Source organism: Orcinus orca, chromosome 17 (genome assembly GCF_937001465.1).
Source record: "Orcinus orca chromosome 17, mOrcOrc1.1, whole genome shotgun sequence".
Taxonomy (NCBI): Eukaryota; Metazoa; Chordata; class Mammalia; order Artiodactyla; family Delphinidae; genus Orcinus; species Orcinus orca.
The window spans coordinates 68,950,962-68,967,660 of NC_064575.1; the positions used below are offsets into that span (position 1 = coordinate 68,950,962).

The following is a 16,699-nucleotide window of genomic DNA, read 5'->3' on the forward strand; positions in this document are numbered from 1 at the left end:
GTATGTGCTGTTGGATTCTGTTTGCTAGTATTTTGTTGAGGATTTTTGCATCTATGTTCATCAGTGATATTGGCCTGTAGTTTTCTTTCTTTGTGATATCTTTGTCTGGTTTTGTTATCAGGGTGATGGTGGGTGGCCTCGTAGAATGACTTTGACAGTGTTCCTCCCTCTGCTATATTTTGGAAGAGTTTGAGAAGTAAGCATGTTAGCTCTTCTCTAAATATTTGATAGAATTCTCCTGTGAAGTCATCTGGTCCTGGGCTTTCGTTTGTTGGATGATTTTTTTGTTATTGTTAACATCTTTATTGGAGTATAATTGCTTTACAGTGTTGTGTTAGTTTCTGCTGTATAACAGTGCATCAGCTATATGTATATATGTATCCCCATATCCCCTCCTTTTTGCGTCTCCGTCGCACCCTCCCTATCCCACCCCTCTAGGTGGTCACAAAGCCCTGAGCTGATCTCCCTGTGCTATTTTTAATCACAGTTTCAATTACAGTGCTTGTGATTGGTCTGTTCATATTTTCTCTTTCTTCCTGGTTCAGTCTTAGAAGGTTGTGCATTTCTAAGAATTTGTCCATTTCTTCCAGGTTGTCCATATTATTGGCATATAGTTGCTTGTAGTAATCTCTCATGATCCTTTGTATTTCTGCAGTGTCAGTTGTTACTTCTCCTTTTTCATTTCTAATTCTATTGATTTGAGTCTTCTCCCTTTTTTTCTTGATGATTCTGGCTAATAGTTTATCAGTTTTGTTTATCTTCTCAAAGAACCGGCTTTTAGTTTTATTGATCTTTACTATCATTTCCTTCATTTCTTTTTCATTTATTTCTTATCTGATCTTTTTGAGTTCTTTGCTTTGGCTAACTTTGGGTTTTTTTTTTGTTCTTCTTTCTCTGATTGCTTTAGGTGTAAGGTTATGTTGTTTATTTGAGATGTTTCTTGTTTCTTGAGGTAGGATTGTGTTGCTGCAAACTTCCCTCTTAGAACTGCTTTTGCCTCATCCCATAGGTTTTGGGTCATCGTGTTTTCATTGTCATTTGTTTCTGGGTACTTTTTTTTTTATTTCCTCTTTGATTACTTCAGTGATCTCTTGGTTATTAAGTAGTGTATTGTTTAGCCTCCATGTGCTTTTAATTTTTTACTGATTTTTTCCTGTAACTGATATCTAGTCTCATAGCAGTGTGGCCAGAAAAGATACTTGATACGATTTCAATTTTCTTAAATTTACCAAGGCTTGATTTATGACCCAAGATATGATCTATCCTGGAGAATGTTCCATGAGCACTTGAGAAGAAAGTGTATTCTGTTGTTTTTGGATGGAATGTCCTATAAATATCAATTAAGTCCATCTTATTTAATGTATCATTTAAAGCTTGTGTTTCCTTATTTATTTTCATTTTGGGTGAACTGTCCATTGGTGAAAGTGGGGTGTTAAAGTCCCCTACTATGATTGTGTTACTGTTGATTTCCCCTTTTATGGATGTTAGTATTTGCCTTATGTATTGAGGTGCTCCTATGTTGGGTGTGTAAATATTTATAATTGTTATATCTTCTTGGATCGATCCCTTGATCACTATGTAGTGTCCTTCTTTGTCTCTTGTAATAGTCTTATTTTAAACTCTATTTTGTCTGATATGAGAATTGCTACTCCAGGTTTCTTTTGATTTCCATTTGCATGGAATATCTTTTTCCATCCCCTCACTTTCAGTCTGTATGTGGCCCCAGGTCTGAAGTGGGTCTCTTGTAGACCCATATATATATGGGTCTTGTTTTTGTATCCATTCAGCCAGTCTATGTCTTTTGGTTGGAACATTTAATCCATTTACATTTAAGGTAATTATCGATATGCATGTTCCTATTCCCATTTTCTTAATTGTTTTGGGTTTTTTATTGTAAGTCTTTTTCTTCTTTTGTGTTTCCTGCCTAGAGAAGTTTCTTTAGTATTGGTTGTAAAGCTGGTTTGGTGGTGTTGAATTCTCTTAGCTTTTGCTTGTGTGTAAAGGTTTTAATTTCTCCATCGAATCTGAATGAGATCCTTGCTGGGTAGAGTAATCTTGGGTGTAGGATTTTCTCCTTCATCACTTTAAATATTTCTTTCTTTTTTTTTTTTTTTTTTTTTTTTGTGGTACGCGGGCCTCTCACTGTTGTGGCCTCTCCCGTTGCGGAGCACAGGCTCCTGACGCGCAGGCTCAGCGGCCATGGCTTACGGGCCCAGCCGCTCCATGGCATGTGGGATCTTCCCGGACCAAGGCATGAACCCGTGTCCCCTGCATCAGCAGGCGGACTCTCAACCACTGCGCCACCAGGGAAGCCCTCACACCAGTCAGAATGGCCATCATCAAAAAAATCTACAAACAATAAATGCTGGAGAGGGTGTGGAGAAAAGGGAACCCTCTTGCACTGTTGGTGGGAAAGTAAATTGATACAGCCATTATGGAGAACAGTATGGAGGTTCCTTAAAAAACTAAAAATAGAACTACCATATGACCCAGCAACCCCACTACTGGGCATATACCTGGAGAAAACCATAATTCAAAATGAGTCATGTACCCCAATGTTCTTTGCAGCTCTGTTTACAATAACCAGGTCATGGAAGCAGCCTACGTGTCCATCCACAGATGAATGGATAAAGAAGATGTGGCACATATATACAATGGAATATTGCTCAGCCATAAAAAGAAACGAAATTGAGTTATTTTTAGTGAGGTGGATGGACCTAGAGTCTGTCATACACAGTGAAGTACATCAGAAAGAGAAAAACAAATACCATATGTTAACACGTATATATGGAATCTAAAAAGAAAAAAAAATGGCCATGAAGAACCTAGGGGCAGGATGAGAATAAAGACGCAGACCTACTAGAGAATGGACTTGAGGACACAGGGAGGGGGAACGTTAAGCTGGGACGAAGTTAGAGAGTGGCATGGACATATATACACTGCCAAATGTAAAACCTATAGCTAGTGGGAAGCAGTCGCATAGCACAGGGAGATCAACTTGGTGCTTTGTGACCACCTAGAGGGGTGGGATGGGGTGGTGGAAGGGAGGGAGACCCAAGAGGGAAGAGATATGGGGATATATGTATATGTATAGCTGTTTCCCTTCATTATAAAACAGAAACTGACACACCATTGTAAAGCAATTATACTCCAATAAAGATGTTAAAAAAAAAAAGCAACAGTGTTATGATGAAAGATATTTGCAAATGTGTTTTTATCTAGTTTAGACAACTGTTTGTCTAATGCAAAGACTATAACTGAAAGTGAGAATGAAAAGTGTACTAAAATTAGTATTATGTAATAGCATTATACATATTTTTGAATGTCTTCACCTTTAAAATCTTGATTTCTGGTTAATAAAATTTCTTAATGTACACAGTTAACCCACTTCTTAGAACTGATTTATCTTTCTGTTTTATTATAGGTGGAAAAACCAATCAATTGAATCTCCAGAACACTGCAACTAAAGCGATTATTCAAGGTCTGATGCCAGACCAGAATTACACAGTGCAAATTATTGCATACAATAAAGACAGAGAAAGCAAGCCAGCCCAAGGCCAATTCAGAAGTATGTATTTACAGACCATCAAGAGCTGCCCTGGGACTCTATCTCAGCTCTGAGTTTGAGTGTGTGGTAAATATTGTATCGATAACAGGTTAAAATCCTAGATTGTTTAGATTTGAAAAGATCTTCAAAGACATTTAGTATAATCTTCTGTGAGTTCCTTTTATCTCTAATATTCTCTGTCCCTTCCTTTACCCATTTCATGGTGCTCCTACTTATCCTTTAAAAAGGTTTTAGTTCTTAAATGCTCTCCCTGACACTGTCCACTGAGCCTTATGCAGACATCTCATCTACCCAGCACATAATAGCTGCTCAATAAATACTTTCAGGATTCTGTGAAGGAAGGTACTCTCTCTGCCCCCATAATGGTCTAGCAAGAGAATGGACGGGAGTGTCTTCATATTTGAACCAGTTCTCAAATAGTAAGTTGGGAAAATACTTGACATACAGAGTCATTCTAAGCAGGAGAGAAAGCTCTGAGGCAGCCCTATCCATGTCTGTGCTGTTCCATTAGAAAGCTTTTCCTTATGTTGAATTTAAAAGTTGTCCACAAAGACCCTGATTCTTTTGGCTTTCAGGAAATATTCATTCATTCACTCATTCTTTTTTTTTTTTTTCCACTTAACAAGTGTATATTGCATGGCTACTAAGTGTGAGGCCCTGTTCTAAGCCCTGGGAACATGACAAATCCCTGCCCCCATGGACCTTATATTCTAGTGACCAGAGACTACAGCAACTCTCTCTTCCTGGAGATGACTTATCTAATTGGAGGGCAGAGTTTTGTGTATCAGGAATACAAACAGAAGAGGTCTGTCCTGGTTAACTTTCTGTGTTACTTCATTGTTAAGGTAGACTCTTTAAAAAACCCAACTCATTATTAAGGACAATTTTAAACATAACTTAAAAAATCAGCAGATTCATAAAATAAACCCCTAAATATTCATCAGTTGCTTCAACAATTAACCATTCTTGGTCACTCTTGTTTCATTTATACCCCCATACTCCCCTCTCTCATATTATTTTGAAGTGAATCCTACACATCATTTCAAGTAACAATAGCTTTTTAAAGGGTTAATCCACAAATCGGGGAGGCTGTGGGTTCTAGAACTCTATATACAGCAATGTTCTATCTGGATTTTTCTGTCCCTCCCTTCCTTTTTTTTTTTTTTTTTTTTTTTGCGGTACGCGGGCCTCTCACTGTTGTGGCCTCTCCCGTTGCCGAGCGCAGGCTCAGGGGCCATGGCTCACGGGCCCAGCCGCTCCGCGGCATGTGGGATCTTCCCAGACCAGGGCACGAACCCGTGTCCCCTCCCTTCCTTTTTATCTTTCTCTTCTAGGTTATGTTTTACGAGACACATTTTGTGATTTTTCTTAAATTAAAAAGAAAAACTTTGTTAACCCGCTACCTCTTGAAACTTCTCAAAAAAAAACATTTGGTGAATCCACCTGTCAGCAGGACATACAGATGTTTTAAATGTTACATTCTTTTGAGATTCACAGTGTCTGGAAGCTCTGGGAAAGGGTTTTATGTTATTTTCAATATAAATCAGCCTTCTGTCTCATTTTATTGGCACTGTGCTTCAGTTTCTGGCCTCTGACATTCCTACATGAGTAAGGGAAATAACTTTCCTTAAAGTTTGTGAGAAGCAGTAAAAAGGACAAGGAGAAACAATTCATTTCACTTTAGTCTTAAGCTTTTGTGCGATTGATTATTGCAAATATTCCACTGACTAGCAGCATAAGAATCACAGGTAGCCTTAAAACTTTGCCAACAGCTATTTACTCAAAACATTTAAAAGGAAATGCATTTGTTTTCAGTTTGCTTAGCTCTGCTGACATAATCTTAGTGAAACAGTCCAACTTGTTAGATAAATTATATGGACGCATATATATTTTTTAGCTATGTTATTTTTATTGGCAGGTTAGAGGTCTTAGTTCTTCCCAAATAACAATTTATAAGAATGAAATTAAAATAACTTTGTTTGGATGGTTTCCTTTTCCATTTTGCATTTCAGTTATGTTTTTGCTCCCTGTGAGCTGGAACTAAAGCCTGTTCTCCCCTCCCTGGAAACCTTTCATTCTTGGATCCAGGAAAATAATGATCTAGACAAATCCTGTGGATATAGGTTTGCAGTTAGTGTAGGGATTTGAATTTTTCATAAGTCCGTCTTCTACACAGGGAAACATAAGGAGCAATCTTTGGATTTTGAAGACAGAAAGGCATGTCTGAACTGTTATGATTCCAAATCTGGTGTGTGTATTTGTCCAAGCAACTTAACTTCTAGCCTCAGTTTCCTCATGGGCAAATGGGGTGATGGTTTGTGCCTATTATTGTGTGGATTAACTCACGTCAGCACACAGTAGCGGCATGGTTGCTTTTGTTGTTATGATTAATACCATAATACCATTAATACCATTAATACCACTTTACTCTTGACAGTCTGTTTTCTAATTGATTTTGCCTCCTGCGTGAGGAGGACAGAAGCTTGGCGTGACACGTGTTACATCTTGTATGTGACCTAGTGGCCCAATTCAAAGTGACTGTTTTTTTTTTTTTCTTGTTCATCTGTAGAATGGATTTTGGCCGTATTTTGGCAAACTTTACTTTTGGCCACTATTTTTCCCTTTGGAAATATATTTTGCTAATCTCTGCCTGCAAAATCTTGCTCATTTTTTAAAGTTTGGCCCAAATGGCACCTTCCTGGTGAAGTTTCTCAGAGTCTCCACCTCTGCAATTATTCTTTCCCAGATCTATTTCTACTTTTAGTACAACTTTCCTCACACTAAAGTTGCAGACTTATTTTCTTTTACAGAATGAAAGCAATTTGAGGCCGTGGTCTATGTGTGGGTGGGGTTGAACATATAGATTTGGAAATTATCCACAGAAGGGTGAGAATTAAAACTGTGGGATGATAAAATTGTACGCGGGGTGTACAGGGATGCAAGGGAAATGTAGTTTATGACTGTGTTTCAGGAATGGAAGCAGAAAAATGATCCAAAGAATGAGAATGTAAAGGAGGGGTCAGAGGAATATGAGAACACCCAGGATAATGCATTTTTAAAAACTGAGAAAGAAAAGAATTTAAAGGAAGAGGTGTTCCAAAGTGTCCACGCCTTATAAAGAAATCAGAAGATGTCGTCTAAAAATGGATTTAGAAAATGAGAAGATCAGTGGAAATAGCAGGATTAAGGCATCTTGTATTTATTATTATTTTTAATCATGGAATTTAATCTCTAAGTACCAGAAAGCCAAGGAAGGTTTCTATAAAGGAATCATAGAACTAGAGCAACCCGGCCTTGGCAGATGGCAAGTCTGAAACCCTTTTAGCAAAGGGGTGGAAGCCAGTAAAAAGAAGAGGAAGAGGAGGAGGAGATGATAAAGACAGGATTCATGGAATAATACCCTAAGAAGGCAAGAAGGATGGTTCAAAGGAAATCATGGCTTACCCTACAGAGCCAACCCTCCAATAAGTTTGCAGATTTCCATGAAGTGAATGCAATAATTAAATGAAATATTTTGCCATGGGATCACTTCCTCCTTTCCACAGGGTATTTTATTTGTGCAGATACCACTGCCATTTAGCGATGGCTCAGGACAACTTCAGGTGCCAAGCAATAGCAGGGAAGCTGCTGTGGAGTGAAAAGTAAAGCTATTGGAGTACATAGGAATGAATGTATTAAAGGACCGAGGGTCATTCTGGGTCCATGAATATTTCATAAGGAAAGTAACGAAGAAATACTACTATTTATTAGTAGGGAAACATTTTTTTTAAGTTTGAAAGGAAATTATTATGGAGTTCCCTATCTTCTATTGCAGATAGACCAACTCCAAATGAGTATATTCATGGCTAAGATATTTCTAGAACAGGGGCCAGCTCACAGGCCTTCCAGAAATCTGAAGACGTGGCTTGAATCCTGTGCCAACACTTTCTGGTTTTATGAGATAAGTCTTAGCTCCTTAGCCTGTTGGTCCTTCATTCCCTCATGTCTGAAATGGGGCTAATCTTTTGATTTTATAACAATTATGAAGGGTTAAACTTATTTGATACATCTGCCCATAGTGAATACTCTACCAACGTAATTCTGTGATTTCCACACATTCCCATGACAACATTGAAAAAAATAGCAGCTCCAATCTTCTGAAATGAGATTCTACCATGGAGCTAATTTCTACTTAAAACTTTCAATACTTGCAAGGGTTTTAGTAAAAATTCATTGAATATTTTCTTTTAGACTTTAACCTAACATGTTGCTGTATTTTTACTTTTTTTCCAGTTAAAGATTTAGAAAAAAGAAAGGAACCAAAACCCAGAGTCAAGGTTTTGGACAAAGGAAATGAGAATAAACCATCTGTACCAGAAGAAGGTCAGATTTTTTTTTTTACTATTTGCTTATTTGGGGGATTGAGTTGTCTTAAGAACACAGGCAATACATACATCCTTGGCCTTTGGTCCCATCAGAGGAGTACAGATCTAACACGAAAATCTCCCTCAGCCCACCTCATTCCCTCCTTCCATCCTCACACACAGTAACTGTCAACACTTCCTCTCCCTTACTTTTCCATATTTATTACGTCACTAAGTTCTAGTGAGTTTATTTTCTATTGAAATACTGACAGAATCTGTTCATTTCTTTCCATGTCTATTGCCAGTACTCCGCTAAGCTCCCGTTTCTTTCCTGGTGTGCATTATTATTTAGCAAGATCTCAATTTGTTCTCTGCCCAGAAGTTAGAGTGATCTTTGCAAAACAAATCTGACTCTACGCCCCATGTACCACCCCTCCGACCCCCGCACATCTTAAAACCCCTTCCTTCAATGGCTTTCCACTGCTCTTAGGATGGAGGCCAGATCCTTATCAAGACTTTCAAGGCCCCCCATAGTCTTGTGACCTACCAACCTTTCTTCCTTCTTCATCTCCTTCCTTCTTCATCTCGCTGTTTAATTTTAAAACTTTACGAACACATTGCAAAAACTACATACTTCTAAAAATGAAATTGCAGGGTTAAAGGATATGCAAATTTTACAATTTTGATAGTCTACCAAACTGACACAATTTTTTCAATAATTTATTCTTAAAACGTACACCCTTTCCAATATTTGAAATTCTCAGTTTCAAAGTTTTCCTATTTCTTCTAATAATTTATAATTTTATATTTATATTAACTATATTATTATGATTTATTGTTAAATATATCAGGTATATAAAAAGTATAAAAATAAGTAATAAGCAACTTTATCCAGTTAAGAAGATAAATATAAACAGCACAGTAGGAACTCCCTATACATCCCCGAATATTCCTTTTCCTCCCCTTCTAAGAGGCTGCCAGTATTTGAATTCAGTGTTTATCATTCCAATATGTGTCTTTATCATTTAACTACATAAATATATGAATCCTGAAACCATATTTTAATTATGAATTCATATCTTAAATTTTGTATACATTTAATCAAAATCTATGTATACTTTGCAACTTGCTTTTTTTCACAAAATATTAGATTTTTTGAATTATCCATGTTGACTTATGTGAGGCAATTTATTCATCTTTGTTGTGTAGAATTCCATTGGATAAATATAACCCAATATATTTAACTCTTCTACTCTGATGTTCCCAGTATTTTGCTATTATAAAATTGCTATAAAAAAAATTGCTCTAACTATTCTTATTTATGTTGCCTTCTGTACATGTGATAGAATTTCTCTAGCATATACACCTAGATATTGAATTATTCAATTATAATGTGTGCATATCTTCAACCTTGTTCATCTTGTCTATGGTATCTTATTATTTTATATGTTTTTATATATAATATTCTTTCCTTATTATGATTTCTTTTTCTAACTTCCTGAATTGAATGCTTATCTCATTAATTTTCAGTATTTCTCCTTTTCTATTATATGCATTTTTTAAGGCTACAAATATCCAAGTATTGGTTTAGCTGTATCACATAGATTTTGATATGTAGTTTTATTTTTATGTAGTTCATGCTATATAATTTCTAATTTCTACTAGGCTTTCTATTTTGATCCACAAGTTATTTAGAAATATATTATTTAATTTCTAAACATACAGAGATTTTTTAAAAGATATGTATTTGTTGTTGGTGTCTAACAATTGCATTGTGGTACCAATTTTTTAAAAAATTTGTTCAGACTTATTGTTTAAATGTGGTCAATTTTTTTTTAACCATCGCATGTGTTCTTGAGAAAAATTTTAATCTCTGTGTCTGGGAGATTTGTCCATTTCTCTTTGTAACTCTGGTAGTTTTGCTTTAATTAGAGGCTAAGTTCATGTAAACTAAGAGTTGTTATATTGTGCTAGTGAATAATTCTTTTTATTTTGTAAAAATTTTCCTTATTCTTAGTAATTCAATATTTGACTTAGACACTATTTTGTTTAATAGTCACATAACATATTGATTCTCTGCCCTTTAAGTTTCACCCTATTTGTGTTCTCAGGTTCAAGGTGAGTAAATCTTTAAAGAGCATTTAGTTGGATTTTAAAAAATCATCTCTTACAATCTCTGTATTTTAATTGGTGTCTGTAGTCCACTTACATTTTGGATTTGCCATTAATTTTATGCTTCCTATTAAGCTACATTTTCCCCTTGTATGCCTTATTTACTTAAAATTGATCACTTTTCTTTTTTTTAAATACATTTTCCCCTCTACTGAACTAGCAGGTATTTAATTCTTTTGTGTTTTTTGTATGATTATAATTAAATTTTTAGTGTGCTTACAAAACCAAACTCTAAAACTAATCAGTATATTTACCATTTCCCAACCAATACAAAATTTTATAGTACTTTAACTTCAATTATCTACCCTCTATATTTTACTTAATTCATAACAAATACATTAATTTTAACGTTTTTGCCTCATGAAGGTGTAATATTTATAATAATTATAATTTTAACAGTCATTGTTTGTCCAGAACTTCCCATGTTTATAAATTTCTTTGCTCATTATTCCATCTTGCATCTCAGATTTTCTGCATGTGTTCAGTTTCCTTTAGAGAAAATCTGTGGTGGTAAACTTAACTTTATTCACACAAAAATATCTGCAGCCCACCCTCAGTTTTGAAGGACTAGCTGGGTACCAGATTGAAAGTTGTTGTCTCTAATCATTTAGAAGATATTTCACTCTCTTTTGGCTCTTGTTTAGGACAAGTCTGTTGACAGTCTAAATGTTACTCCTTTTCAAGCAGTCTCTCTTTTCTCTCCAGATGTTTTTCAGGTTTTCTGTTCTTTTTCTTTGGTGTTCTGTTGTTTCACTACAATAAGTCTTGTTATAGATCTCTTTGTGCTCCTAGAATCAGGATTTATAACTTTCACTGATTCTCAACCTTTAGTTCTTCAAATATTCCTTTTCTCAGTTACCTATTTCTTTCTCTCTTCCCTCTTTCTCTCTCTGTATTCAAATTATATTTATCATAGATAGTCTTTTTTGATGATCTATGTCTCTTAACTTTAGCATTTTCTACCTCTTTGATATTATCAATGACATTTTGGGTAATTTCCTTTATTTTTCTATTAGTATACTAATTACCTTTTTATCTCTTTCTAATCTGCTTTTTAGCCTGTCCTTTTTAATGAGTAAATCTTTCATTTCTAGAAATTATATTTGATTTTTTGAAAATTTTGCTAGAAATTTATCTGGTACATTGTTCCATTTTAGTGTTTTTTAAAAAATTATTCTGTTGTCTTAATCATGTTTATTTTATATCCTGAACCCAATAATTATATTATCTAAAGTATTTTAGGGGTAAATTTTTCTTTTCTTTTCTTTACTGGTTTTCATTCATGGTGCTTGTTTTCTTGTTTGACATGTCACTTTGATTTGTGAGCTCTTTTGTGGGAATTCTTCACAGCATAGTTTAGGAGTGAGCACTTCCAGAGAGGTGCCCCTTGGTTGCTACCAAATTGGAACCATTTTGTGTTAATTTCTTGTTTGGGGATGCTCAAGCTTGTCAATGTTACAAATTCATATGACACTATGTAAATATTGTTTCATTTTACCCACTTATTTTAACATCCATTGATGATTCTTGCCTGAGTCAGCTACTACTATAATGTTTCTGAAATGATAATTTTCCTAACTTCATTGTTCATTCTACATTTATTAGGTGGCGTTCTACTGTAAGGGAGATCTTTCCCTTCTCCCATATTTATTTATTTATTTATTATGAATTTTTATTTCATGTGATGGATTATAATCCATTACTATCATGTATTTTGATGCTCAAATTCTTCCAGAACTGCTCAGTGGGAGCTATTTCAAGGTGTCTCCTATGCCCTTTTAATATATCCCCATCATTCTTGAAGCTCTTCCTTACTTTCTGGCACAAACCTTGCATTCCAGGCTCCTCTTGTAGTTTTTGTGCCCTGTCCTGAAATCAACCACTTCTTCAAGGAGTTGGGTTTTTTTCATGGAGAATGGTATTTAGATACCAAAATGTGGTTACTAGATGTGTTTATGCTTCTGGGTTGTCATTGTTTCTAGGCCCATTTATCTGAGAATACACACACACACACACACACACACACACACACACACACACAGAGTCTATTATCTATTTATCTATCTTTCTATCCTCTATCTTATTGTGCCTTGTATCTATCATCTATCCATACCACAGGGTTTATTCTAGCATTTCATTTTCCATATTTACAACTCTCTCTTCAAAAGAGTTGGGTAACATGGCTCCCGATATCTTAAATGCACCTACTTATATGCTCAATCATAGAAATAGTTTCAAACTTGCTAATTAAACACTTAGCAAAAAGTCTGTTGATTAGAATTCGATATTTGCCTTTAGTGTGGGGTATATATTAAAATATCTGTGTTCAAAAGGATCTTGGGTTAGTTCTTTTCTTCCCTCTTCCCTGTGGTTTTGTTAGTCATTTTTAATACAGTCAGGTTAATTTGTGAGTACAGAAAACATGAATGTGGTTCCAAAAGTAAAAAAGTATACAAAAGGGTAATACTCAAAAGAAGTATGACTTCTCCTATTTCTTCCACCCAGCTTTCCTCACCACCTTTAAATAACCAAACTCATTAATTTCTGATTTACTTTCCCTGTGTGCTTTTTTTTTTAATTTCTAAATACTTTTATGGAGGATTTTACGTGCGAGTTCTCGGCTGAGTTTTGTCTTAGTGTTCTTCCAGGCAGTGCTTGAAGAATGGCGCTCAAGGTGAAACCTATCTTCCATCCGCGGATTAGAGTTTGATGCCAGAATTTAGCTATAACTAGATATTCCTAAAATGTCCTCGGTTCTCCTTTTGCCTGATGCACCTTCCTCTTGCTCTTCTGAAACATAGGTTTGAGTGAAGTGAATTGAACACAGGGAAAAGAACAGTGAAAAGTGAGAGTAACATTAATATGTGTTCTGATAAATCCTCGCAGACATCTGCAGAAGGACCTTTCATTCAGCAGTTCATTTGCTTTACGCACTGAACACATGTTTCTGGAGAGGCCTTTCCTGAGCCACTTTCACTAGGGGCTGTTTCAACATATTTATTGCAGTGATGAAGACCTGGGTTAGGGCAAAAACTTTCAGGAATTTTGTAGATAAAAGATGGCTTTCTCTTTTAGGTGAGGGTTCCCATGAGGTATATGAAGGGTCAGAGGATTCTGAGGGCACTGGTGATATGAGCGAATAGTCTTAAGAAGTAAGTTATAAACAATGGTGAGAATTCAGGCCAGAATTAGGGCTCCAGGAGAGTGAAGGGGAGGGTTAATGGGGCCCACTGGAGATTTTAAAAAGGTCTTCCCCACCCAAGCCTTGATGTACTCCTTTTTTTTTTGAATTTTTAAATTTTATTTTATTTATTTTTTATACTGCAGGTTCTTATTAGTTATCCATTTTATACATATTGGTGTATATATGTCAATCCCAATCTCCCAGTTCATCCCACCACCACCACCACCACCACCCCACTACTTTCCCCCCTTGGTGTCCATACGTTTGTTCTCTACATCTGTGTCTCTATTTCTGCCCTGCAAACCGATTCACTTGATGTACTTCTTTCCATAGCCCTTCTTTCAAGATGTGATACTTCCATGATTCACACTGAACCCTGATTTTTGTTTTCCCTGCAATCTACAGTCTTTTCGTATAAGAGTCTACATTGATAGTGGCTCAGATACAGTTGGACATAGTTCACATATTTTAGAATTTTAGTTTAGATGTAAAGAGCTAAGATCGTTAACAGAAGTTGCTGTGCAGTTGGTTCCTTGTTTGACATCTACTGTACGTATTTCTTCAATAATCCAAATCCAACTCCCAAACAAAAGTGGTATTGGCCTTGGAGCATAATACTGGCACATCTGCAGCAAATGCTATTTCTTCTGTGTTGTCCAAACAGCTTTCTCCAGTTATTTTTGGTGTTTTGCACAAGAATACAGGACTTGATTGAAAAAGATAATGAGATAGAAAGAAAAAGTAGCATAGGGTTTCCTTGTTTTTTCCTCTTAATGATTTTTAAATTAAGATCTCTGACCCTCTTTGCGTTTTTTTAAATGAATTATTTTTCTCTGCAGGGAGAAGGTAAGGGGAGGGTCCCAATGCTCTGATTTTTAGGAGGGAAAAATAAGATGAGCTTAAGTTATTCTTTCCAAGGGTTGGCAAACTATGGCCCATGGGCCAGTCCAGTCCTCTGTTTTCTTAAGTGGGTAAATGGGTTTTATTGGAACATAGCTATGCTTATTCCTTTATATACCATTTATAGCTGCTTTCCCACAATGTCAGAGTTGAACAGATACAACAGAGATCAGATGGCCTACAAAGACTGAAATATTTTCTGTTTTGCCCTTTTCAGAAGAAGTTTGCCAATCCTTGCTTTAGAATGTTTAAAACTTTTGAATATGTTGGAACAGAATTACTCACTGAACTGAGTAATTCACTGCTTTTCTAAGGCCAGCTGTCCATTTTGGTATTTCCAATAGGATGTACTCTCATATATATGCCTTCAAAGGATCCTACTTCTCATACTCTCACATTTGTTTTTTTTCCCCTACTTGAAACACGAATTCTCCCAATTAACATTAAATGAGTTAATACATATAGTGTCTAGAACATAGTCAGTGCTACATAGTTATTTTCTATTAATATTAGAATGTATAGTTTGCATGAATTACTATCATCAAAGACCAAACTTTTGTGTTAGTGATTTAACAATAAATACATAGAAGAGATTTGGTGATTACCCTCCAGTGCTGAACACTGAGTTAGGCACTGAGAATTAATTGGTGATCATGGTAGGCAGGATTCTACCCTCATGAAACTTACATAGTCTAGCAGGGACTCAACGTGTTTACCCACTGCCTTCTCTTGAGGAAGAAGCAGGTTTGAATTATACGTAGTTATGGTTGAGCATAGCCAGGGCACATGATTATTCTCCAGGTGTACTTTCACTTACTGGGATTGCTTACTTCCTATAATACTTTTATAGTTCTTGGCTTGCAGTTAAGAGATCAATTTGAAAGTTTACTGCTTTTTCCACTAGTTATTCTGGACCTTAAATTTGCTGAACCCAACACTGTGAGCTTAGTTTGACCAGGGTGGGACTGGAGAAAATTTTAATTCTGGTGATGCAGCAGTCAGAATATTGGCTAAAGCACAGGTGAGTGGGTGGGTTTTGTAGGTTAATTCTGGCTAGATCTTGACTTTTGGACACAAGGGGGAAGGGACTGAGTCTGGTCATAAACTGGACTTTGGGGTTAGATTGTGGGTGGAATTCATGCATTAAAGGATCTAGAAGGATGCCTGGCCCATGGAGTATGCTCCGTTAAGTGGTCCTCTCCCTCCTCTTTTTTTTTCTTCATCATCTTCTCTGTCTATTTCATTCTCCTCTTCTCTTCCTCATTATTCTCATAATAATAATTATTATCATTACCTAGACATTTGACATAGTGTACCAGCAACACTAGGGTGAACTAGAAAATCTCTGCTCATAAGCATAAGGAGAATTTTTGGAAGCCCCTCTGTCTGTGCCTGTGTCTTGAGTGGAAAAATATCTCCTTGAGAATTTATAACCATGGGCCTGTACCACATACAGATTAGGCATTCACATTTATACTCTTTACATGTTCTGGGGTCCTAATATTCAAGAAATTAATTTTAAACTTGCTCAAAGCTGGTATAAGTAGGGTCCCTGGCAGAAGAAAACACAAAATCACCTTTGAGGCACACATGCTCAGCCCTAATTCTAAAGATTACCACAGATAAAGCAATGCCAGAAAGAGTTTATAATCCAAAATTTTGAAACACAAAAGTAAAACCATGAGTATAAGTCATGAGACACAAATATGGTGGTCTCAGAATCCCATGATTTCCAATTATGAAATGATTACATAAATACTATAAAATAAACAACAATATTATTGAAGTCATAGAAATAGTCAAAACAAGAGAAGGATGAGAGACCATGAAAACAAGAGTAGGTAAGATTTAAAAAGGGACTGAATAGAACATAAATTGTTCTGAAGAGTGCAAATGAAAAATTAGCCACACCCAGAATCGTGTTGGTGAAACTGTAAAACACCAAAGTAAAAGATAAGATTTAACGGACAAAACAGGATGAAGGAGGAATAAAAAGACTTGTAGAAGCCATTTCTAAGTGATGGAGATCTAGCTATGGGTAGTTGTCTGTTCTTCAATTCTTTGGCATATTAAGTGAAACCACTGTTTTAAATAAGTAATGTTAATTCAAGTTATTAATTTATTAAAAAAGGTTGAGAAACCCTGATCCAACAGAAGTGGTGATGTAATTTTGGCCCTGTTTCTCTTCACTTCTGCTCTCCAATCATTCCATAAGATTTCTTAGAAGCATAGAGCAACTGCACAGGTGGTCTGTCAAGCCCATGGCATTAGCCATATGGTAGGTCTGAGTCTGAGTAGCCATGCTCAGAGGAGAAATCAGATCATATGAGTGGCTTTTCAGTCCAAGGTTCAAGAGGATAAACAGTAACATTTTTGTTAGAATATTCTTTTTTCTTCCCCTATTGAACTTTCCTTTTTCTCCCTTAATTTCCTTGTTACTTCTTGAGGTCAGTGTGGCTCAGTATATAGCACACAGATTTTGTGGTCATACATCTCTTGGAATGAAATCTTCCCTTGCTTCCTACCTACCTA

At 36.0% G+C, this 16,699-nt stretch overlaps 1 protein-coding gene across 4 annotated transcripts in view; it reads left to right on the forward strand.

The window, feature by feature from the left end:
* The window catches only part of COL14A1 (collagen type XIV alpha 1 chain), a 272,810-nt gene that overhangs the window by 55,610 nt on the left and 200,501 nt on the right, over positions 1-16,699 (forward strand). For all 4 annotated transcript variants that reach the window (XM_049700664.1, XM_049700665.1, XM_033419891.2 and 1 more), the window contains 2 exons: positions 3,425-3,568; positions 7,841-7,930. In XM_049700664.1, coding sequence (XP_049556621.1) covers positions 3,425-3,568; positions 7,841-7,930 — 234 coding nt within the window. The remainder of the gene's footprint in view (positions 1-3,424; positions 3,569-7,840; positions 7,931-16,699) is intronic.